Here is a 10,229-nt window from a genome sequence, read left to right as displayed (position 1 = left end):
GTATCTTTTCATTTTCAATAAAAAAAAAAAAAGTGACTTATGCCACTTTCAAAATAAATATATATATATATATATATGTTGTTATCGTGAATTAAAATCTTATTCTATATTAGAATATATAGTTTTTTATATTTAATATTAAATAATTAACTCATCCTGTATAAAACTAATCATAAGATGACAATTGTTATCGATCTTAATATTTCAATATATTTTGTATTATTCTTATTAATTTATTATTTTGTCAAATGACTATCAATATATCGAGGAAAAAGTTTACAAGTTAAATTATGCGTAAGGATAAGAACGAAAGGATATGAAACTCGAGAATATGCGGGCTAATCGGTTAGGTCAAAGGGAGAAATATGCGATAATTTTATCTACGCTTAAGGACCCGATAAAACATTCTCCTCGATTAAAATCGTACGAATGAAAATGCAAGAAGGGGGAAAAAGAAGGATGATATTTTATTTATTTATATATTATTTCTATTTCTTTCTTCAGAATAATTTTTGCAATTATCGATCTCGAGGGAGACTCATCATCCGTTCATCGATCGCATCACGAATGAAAAAGAAAAAAAAAAAAAGAAATAACAAAGAAGTATAGGAAACGATCGGTGTTATGACAACGAACGGTCACTTTATCCAAGTTTAGAAAACATTGTTCTCCTCGGTCCTATCGTTAGAACGATACCAGTCGTTCCCGTACACGGGAGAAATGGAATACCATTTCGATAGGATCGCGTTAGGGAGAGATCTTGTTTTCATCCTATCACAGAGTAATACTGTTGGGGTGGGGGAGGGGGGGACACGTGTTCGTAACCCATTTCCAGAGGCCATCATCACAACCATAGACATCGAACCATCGGACAACGTCGAAGGTGATCCGATATCTTTCGAATTCGAAACATTCGCGTAATTAATATCCCTTCAGACGATTCATCCAAATCCTTTAACGAAGATCATATAGTTATTTTATAACATAAGAACGAATTATTACAATTAATATATTATAATATAATATGTTATCTCTTTCGTTAAAGATCGTAATTGATTAATGTCAAGATTTGTATGATGAAATGTCAATGCGTGCCAAATGTTGTCGGTGATAGATCCAATATTACAATATTTAGGTTTATTCTTATGTTAATATTTTTTGGATGTGCACTAATTCTTTGTGGCATAGGATTTCAGATAATAATCCTATGTTGCATGGATATTTTATATTGTGTTTTAAATGAAACAAAATTGTTATATTTTTATTAGTAAAGGTATCTCTTACATAATGTAAAAACATAAAAAAAATAGTAATAATTTAATTAAATTTATTGTTATATGGGGTGGGATTCAAATAGTTTCACCATGCTTATGCGCATGCAGTTATTGCAATATTTCAAGGTGGGACTAAAAATGTCCTAACATGCATTACGGTGCATCGAAAAGGTGGGAGACTTTTAATTCCAACGTGACTCAAAAAGTTAAGCAACTATGTGAATTATAAAGGAAATTGTAATCAGACATTTTTCTTATCCAATTCTTTTTTCCTTTTCTTTTTTTTTTTCTTAACTTATAACACGTAAGTGTTACACGAGTTATATATTTTAATTCGAAATACTATGTATAATACGTACCATCTCATGTTTATATTACATGATTCATATGTAATTATGAGATTTCTAGTAATTAGTAGTAATAACGGAAATAGGAGTAGCATACGATGCTGTTTGTTCCGGTATAGGATATTAGCTTGACAATGAATAGGATTCGGTGTACTATTCTAAAAGATACAATAATATCTAGATATATGATGTTACTATTGACGTGTTCTAATTGGATAATAACGATTGTAATTTATTCTACTTAGAAATGTGATTATAACAAATTTATTCAATAACAAAATAAAACAAATTATATATAACGGATTAAGACTTAACGAAGTGTAGATGTTTTGTGTTTTGAATATTATAAATAAAAAGAAGAATGTATATCTGCTTAAAGAAAAAAGACGCTGAACTTTAGAGATTAAGGTAACATGTAATATTTTATAATGTATGGGTCCGATGTATTTCGTAATATAAAAATAACAATAAAATAAAATTTCCACTTGTTGAAGAAGTCCCAATAAAAGGACGAAACGTCTAACTTATCAAAATTAAGTTCTATTTCTTTTTTTGATGTCCAAATTCCCTATGATACCTTCTTATTAAGAATTTTATTTTTGGACGAGAAAAACAACTAATTTAATAATAATAGTCCAATAGTACACGTAATTAGAGTCAACAAGAAGAAAAAGAAAATATTTAAATGGACTTATTAGATAAGTTTCGAAACAAAAATGTTTCCCAATTGTATATCAATCAGTTTACTTATTAGAATGAACCGATTGATCGATCAATTAAGTATTATAGATAAATATGACGATGGTGAAGCTGGGGAAAAGGAAAGGTGGGTGGTCAGTCATCTTGGTTGCAGAAAACGACGACATTCGCATTCCTGAAATGCTGCGAGTTCCACGAGGAATCGGCATCCGGTGCCGATAAGCGAAATACAATACTTTAATGACATCACGCTGTGAAATGGCAGAGACCTCAATCTGACAGGAGCTAACTACCAAAACGATCGGTGCTGGTGTTACACATCTCTCTTATTCTTCGAACGAGGATAACTTCGCTTTTCTTTTTTATCCTTTTCTTTTTAAATATCGTTCGTATTTAAAAAACACCTCGTGCCACAAACCGTGAACTCATTTCGCGTTCCACAAAAATATTTCAACAAGCTTAATAACGCAATATCAGCTGACGCGGGATTTATGTATACATATATATATATATATATATATATATATATATATATTTTTTTTTTTTTCGTACAAGGACAATTCTCACGAAACGTCGTTGCAATAACGATTACGAAATTGCAAATCTTACAGAAAATTTCTTGACTACTCGTTGATATTGAGAAAAGTGTATGAACAATAATGGATTTTTAAATGCAAAAATTTGACAAATTACGGAAGGAATTAAAATCCGTAAGTTTGTTCTTTTTAGTTTCGTTTTGTTCTGATAAAAAATACTTGATTATTATTAATAATAATAATAATCATTACGGAGAATTCTTATTCGTTCTGTCACATTCGGTGTTTCATTTTCTTCGTAACTAATATACGCAGCTGCGAAAGTTTATAAAAACAATCGATGGCACGTGCAACCTGCACCAAAGAGAGTAACGGATGCACAAGAGACGACGGCGAGGGGTTGTTGTAGCAGTAATTCAAGAGGGGTATTCGGGGGTTTTGCACAGCTAATCACGAGCAGCAGCAGCAGTAGCAGCAGCAGCAGATCGAGTAGCAAACCGAGAAGACTACTCGCGTGCTATTTTGATCGCCATCTTGATATGCATCAACGGCACGTGACTTTTTATCAGGATACTACAATTAACCATTGAGAATCTGTCGAAAATATAATACCCATCGTTGTTAACTTGATATATCTGACAATTAACGGACGCGTTAGAGCCAAACGATTCAACCTTTTTCCTTTTAAGGGGTTACATGGGTTTGGGACTTTCAAAAAAATTCCTTTTTTTTTTTTTATCTTTTTAAATTCTACAACTCATCTAGAATATTGTATTCAATTTTGAAGTAGTAGTTTTAAAGATAGAGCCTTGGGAAGTTCCACTCTTTAATGGCTCTTATACCAACACTCAAATCTTTAAACGCGTTTTTCTCAAAACGCTTTTTCTAAAGTCGGTTGTCAAGATTTCTCGAAAACTATTTAACCGATTTTCATGAAATTTGCTACACGTCTTCGTGATACTGTTGACAAGGACTTGGACGAAGGATTTGCGTTTTTTGCATAAAATCGAATTTTAAGAAACCAAAATGTGGTGCAAATTGTAGCGAAATTTGAATGTTCTTGCTAAAAACGTTGCCAAAAATACAAATTTCAATTTTTGTTTTCCTTCGTCCAGTTTCTAGTTTTAAGTATTCACTAAAAGGCCCTATTTTTTCAACAGAAAAACCCCCACCGTTTATGAGTTCTGCAGTCAACGCGAAAACACTTTTTTTCGGTGGGGTCACCGGAAATGACGTCGCAATGGCTGAGTTTAAAATATTTTTCAACCAAAATTTCAGAAAATGTTCTTTAAATATGTATCTTAAATGCTAAAACAAGTTTGAATAATAATTCCATTTTTTATATAGAAAAAAAAATTGTTGAAAATATGCTATTTTTTCCTGATGTAAACCCATGTAACCTCTTAAAAAAGGCCGAAAGTATCGACTTTAAAACGAATCAACGAACCCGATTTTTTCAGATCAATTAAAATATGATATTTTGCCGCAACCATCTTATTCATCGGATCTTTCGCTAATTAACTTTCATTTTTTAAAACATTTACAACAATTTTCACGTGCTAAACAATTTATACTAATGAAGACAGTCTGAAAAAGTCCACATCAGAGTTTATTGATTCTAAAGATCAGAATTTCTTTAAGACACGCATCCGTGCGTTATAATCTCGTTGGGAAAAGTGTATTGAAGCAGAAAAATAGAAACTTTATATTAATTAAATAAATAAATTTTGAAAAAAGATATGAAGTTTTATAATATATTCGACGTTTCAAACGCACCGAGTTAAAAAATTGGATAATGTTAAGATTCACGTGAATTGAACTTCAATATTTACCAAATACGTAAGTGAAAAACCAAATATTTGGATTCATTCTCATACATTTTTTCGGACCATCCCTGGTATGTGTCGTCAATAATCGGAGTTTATGAGAAAGAAAAAGAAACGGAGAATGAGAGAAACCCGAGGTTGGGGCAGAGGGTCATCTGAACGACGATAGTTCATCTTCCGGTATCTTTCGTATGAGCCAATCATCGGCCGGTATCTCGACCTCGACGACGTTGTCGCGTTCGCGTTATTTTTCTTCGTTTCTTCTTTATGATGGGTGCAAAAGAAAAAAAGAAAAAGAAAAGAAAAGAAAAAATAATCCGATTCTAATCGATCTCATCAAATGTTTGACAAATATTTTATCTGTCATCTATTAATTAATGACCAATGTCATAAATAATAAATCAAATATTATCGTTTATTCGATTAATATAAAAAGAAAAAATATTAAGGAACGGTGGATTTGTAAAAAGAAAAAAAAAATGAAAAAAATTGAATAAAAATAGAGAAGATTAGAGAAAAAAAAAAAAGAAAAGAAAGATAAGTATACTATTTGTTTTGCATAGATATATATCTTATCCTATATTTCGCATTTATTTGTCAATGATTTGTTCTTGCGCCAAAAAATTAAAGAAATGCGAACACTTATACGATACCAAAAGGCCTCGAAACGTGATCGATAAATATGTATGTATGTGTGTATGCGTGCATGCACGACCATATATATATCCTTTTTCTTCCTCCCTTTTTATCTTTATCGTCGTTATCGTGTTTACTATAGCGCATACGCAGCGGGAGCGTTGTTTTGCACTCGAGCATTGTACGAGTTTCTCCATCCATTAAATGATGATCAGTGGTGGTAATTCGTTTTGTTCTTACAATTGAAATAATAAAGATTTCAAATCAGTTAACAAAATCTAGGATCAATTTAACTAATCGACAAATAATTATTATCGATCGATAATAACGAAATAAGATGACCTGGACACTACCTATATTTATTATCTCTTACATGTGTTATATTACAAATTTGAAGAAAACACAACAAGAAAATTACAAATGTTTTATTATTAATTGTTTAGTTAATATTTGGTAACGTAATTGCAACTATGTCATTGGAAATTTATCGTACGTTTCGTATAAGCAATTAAATAATTATTTTATTCGTCAGGAATTATATATCAACTAATGAATCATAGATAACTTGATAGTATCTTTCTTTTTTTTAATTGATTGTCGATTAATATTTTAATCCAATGACTTGCATATATATATATATATGTATATAGAATATAACAGTAAGTAAATTTTTTGATGTTGATTTATTGTTTTAGAAAATGATCATTTCTTTCATATTTCATTTGCAAAAGTGTAGTGACCTCAAGAAGTACAAGTTTATCCGTAACTCAGAAATCGACCAAGTAATACTGTTTTATCGAGCAACCAAGCTTTTATCGTAAAACTTTGACAGTTTCTATCAAGCACGTAGTCGGTATTTATCAAAACGTAATGCTCGGCCCATTACGATAACGTCCATATTCCGTTATCAATCGTAACATACTCCTTTTGATTTCTTTTCTTCTTTTTTTTTCTTTTTTAAAAGCCCCTACTACTACACCCCATGAAAAACGTGCTCTTATTTACTACTTATCTATTTAAAATGCATTAGTAAAGTTAAAGATTAATTGTTCGCGTCCCGATTTCATAGCACAAATAAATTTGTCCTGATACACATTGAGTTAACTAACCCTCATCTCTTGGCGCCGTTCGTTTCATTTTTCTTTTGAAATGTTTATATTAAATTAGATATAATTATTGTATAGAAACGAATATATATTCTTTTTCAATTGAATTCATTTGATAAACAATTCTCGATTATTTACCGAAAATTAAATATATATATATAAATTTTCAATTGTAAATTATATAGAGTAGCAAGTTAAGTTGTAAATAAAATTGACACGATTCTCCTGAGCTAAATGCAAGTTGAGTTATCGTATAATTGAATTGTGAATTGATAAGATCTTTCGGACTCTTTTTTCCGAAGGTTAAATATATAAATTCCGATAGTAAATTATATCGAGAGAGTTAGTAAGAGTTAAAAAGTCAGTAGTAAATCGAGTTGATTTCTCCTCATCTAAATGCGAACTAAATGCGAGAGTAGAATAAGAGATGTTCGGTTGTTCGGGGGCAAGAATCCTCGAAACGCTGTCGTTGGGCGATACATCAGCTCACCCCAAAACACGCAGCCTTCCCGGATTAGCGACCATAACTCTTATGCCCAAGCACTCTAAACAGACCGATTCCGAAAACACACGACTCTCGTATGTTCCTTCTTCCCTCCGATCCACACAATTTTCTTTTTCTTTCTAACGGTGACGATTTTGGATTCTAAGACCCGCCGCGAGTTCGAGAAAATTAGACAAATTTTCAACGATCCTTACGAGTTAACCCTCTCTTTCAAAAATCAACGATTAACATTCGAATTATCCAACCCTTTTTATCTAAAATCATTCATTCATTTCACAGATTTATTTATTATTTTACGTTTATCCTACGCAAAATGTTTCTCCACTTTTGTATGAACATTTTTTATTTTTATCTTTTTTTTGGAGGCTTTTTTTAATGAATGAATTAATGAATGAATCGATAACAACGAATCGGTGTATAATTAATAAATCAATTTAACAACATTGTATTCTATTCTAAAAATTCTTTATCGAAAGATTCAATCATTGGAAACATTTCTTATCGATGAAATATTATATAATATATGAAATGTTAATAAAACTTGTAATACCAGATAGAATTACATTCTATTAAATATCTTCTCTCGTAATATTAATTATTACTTTATATTATTCTCGATCATTATCTTGAATATAATTTTTTACTAAATATTACAATCATTAAATGATAATATTGAAGATCATTTGAAGAACGTTTGAAAAGATTTGCGCATTTATGAAAGTATGAATCAAACGGATATATCATTACGATTAATTCTTGATATGATTGAGAATATCGAAGTTACGTTAGTATAATGTTTCATCTTCTTATGAATGTTGCTCGGTCATGGGTTAATCGCAAGAAGTATAATTTATCTCAAATTCGCTTCTCACTCCTTCTCATTATTTCTCTTTCTTTCTCTTTCAAACATTAAGCGATTAGCGTATAATAAAAGTCCTGGTAATACGAGCCCTTTATTTTATCGTCTCCTTCTTAAATGTTCTTTTTGCTTGCTCGTATGATAGCAAAAAACCGAAGACGATAAAATCGGCTCAAGTCGAAATCATCGTGTCAGAAATCGGAGGAGTTCTGTTTTCATCTCGCACATCTGCGTCATTATTGAATCAGTAAAAAAAAAGTAATAGAAAAAAAAAAAATGCGAAATAAATGGAAGAAACGTCGCTTAGTGGAATTATTACTTGGAGAAATTACTTGTTCGTTCAATGAGAGAAATTAATTGAAAAAATCCATTTATATATTGATAAAAACAAATCATTTCTCTTATTTATAAAATCAATAAATTTCGAAGTACGTATAAGTATAACGCAAGTTGTTAGATGGTTGTCAAAAAAAAGAAAAAAAAAATGATAGAAAATCTCTCTTGGACGACGACGACGACGACGACGAAGAGGAGTTTTATCTCATTGGCTAGGTAATAATAATCTAATAGATTATAATATCTATACTTATATTTTATATGAAATACTTTGTCACACAGACTCGAGGCCATTTACGATAGTTTGCAAACCTACTGGCACGTATCTTTCGTTTAACAAGCGGTAACAGTCGTTAATATAAGACGGTCAACTATTTCGTTGTACGAAGATAAATGGCACAAACTGGTAAGATAATCATCGATAAATATACCAAACGAGTTTCTTCTCCTCTATCCTGAAGGTATGACACGAGAGAGAGAATCTATTTTCACACCCGGCCATATTGTACCATCATCTTTCTAATATAACTTTATTATATCGCGATTAAAGAAAACAAAAATATGAAACAAAATAAATACGATAGTTTTACCATGTAATTGACCAAAGTAACAATTGTGTGAATAATTTGAAAATGAAAAAGTAGTAATTACATTAATTAAACATTGTTATACGTTTATCTGAAATTGAAAAAAAAAAGAAACTGTAACTTTTAATTCATTTATCAGTCACTCACAATTGTGAAAAACATTCTATAACATTAATAAGTAAGTATCGTAGGGAATTTGTACATTCAAAAGAATTAGAACTTCGTTTTGATTAATTGGACGTTTCGTCCCTTTATTGGGACTTATTCAACAACTTAATCTCTAAAGTTCAGCGTCTTTTTTATTTAAGCAGACATACATTCTTGTAATATTCACAAAACTACATTTGAACACTCAACAAAACTATATAACATTAAAAATATATAACTTTCGATAGTTAATTAAATATCTAGCGATAAATAAATAAGTTAAATCATAGATGTTTTTTTTTATGATCGATTAACATTTAAATCGAATTATAAAGCTGTAGAAAAAAGAAGAAGAAGAAGAAGAAAAATAAAACAAATAAAATTTGTGGGTTTCGTGAACGTTCTTGGCAAAGTCGAGTCAGTCCTTCGTTACGACTATTAAACCCAAACGATTTTCATTTCAAAGGGTACGTGTTACAAGGTAACGACTATCTGACGAGAACTATGATCGCAGGAGAGAATGTGACTAAATGGTGCGTCGAAAGATCAGGATGCAGCCTCTCGCGGTATATCACTTTCCCCTTTCGTTTCTCTCTTTCTTCTATCTCTTTCTTTCCCCCCTAGCACTCTAATTCTTCCAACATCTCTCTATCGTTTTCCGCTTTGGCCTCCCTCGCGAGCATGACACTCGACAGCTCGGAGCTTTCGTATTATTAGAACCGGGAGCCGTTTAGCGAGTACGAAAAACGAACAAAATCAAAGACTGAAACTCAGAGAGAGAAAGAGAGAGAGAGGGAGAGAAGGTGAAAAAGTAATCCTACTTCAGGATATTACACTGAGATCGTTTCCAATTGAAAGAATCACTTTTCAAACTATATATGAGCCGTTTATTTTGAAAGTGGCATAAGTCACTTTTTCAAAAAAATCGAATTAATGGCAACACTAATTACAATTGAACGGTATCTTTTCATTTAAAAAAAAAAACAAAAGGGACTTTCAAAATAAACGGCTCATATATATATATATATATATATATATATATAAATGTTACCGTTAAAGTGCAGAAATCAATTATCCCATAGATTATCTAATTGCAAGTGATGTGCAAATTAATTAAATAATACTGTCAAAAACAAATATAAAGAGGAGAATAGAGAAAACGCGTATACATACCTTGATGTATAGCCGGAAGTGGCGAAGGAGGGGACAGCTGAAAATGTTCCTGTTTTATTTTTAAAGGATGAGGAGAGTCCTGCATGCTACCTAGTCCTGCAGTACCAAAGCTACCGTTACCCTGTTGCAGTTCCTACGAAACAAACAAACAAAAGAAAAAAGAAATATATATAAAAAATTTATATATATTAAAATTTA

The 10,229-nt window shown here is 31.0% G+C and overlaps 1 protein-coding gene across 3 annotated transcripts in view; it reads right to left on the bottom strand.

The window, feature by feature from the left end:
• LOC106788362 (fork head domain transcription factor slp1-like) overlaps positions 1-10,229 on the bottom strand; it is a 24,443-nt gene that overhangs the window by 5,336 nt on the left and 8,878 nt on the right. For all 3 annotated transcript variants that reach the window (XM_014751543.1, XM_014751544.1, XM_014751545.1), the window contains exon 3: positions 10,032-10,164. In XM_014751543.1, the coding sequence (XP_014607029.1) occupies positions 10,032-10,164 (133 nt within the window). The remainder of the gene's footprint in view (positions 1-10,031; positions 10,165-10,229) is intronic.

The sequence above is a fragment of the Polistes canadensis genome, unplaced genomic scaffold (genome assembly GCF_001313835.1).
Source record: "Polistes canadensis isolate GaletaPanama2010 unplaced genomic scaffold, ASM131383v1 scaffold_137, whole genome shotgun sequence".
Classification (NCBI taxonomy): Eukaryota; Metazoa; Arthropoda; class Insecta; order Hymenoptera; family Vespidae; genus Polistes; species Polistes canadensis.
The sequence above is the reverse complement of the archived record's forward strand: the minus strand, read 5'-3'. Positions and strand labels throughout refer to the sequence as shown.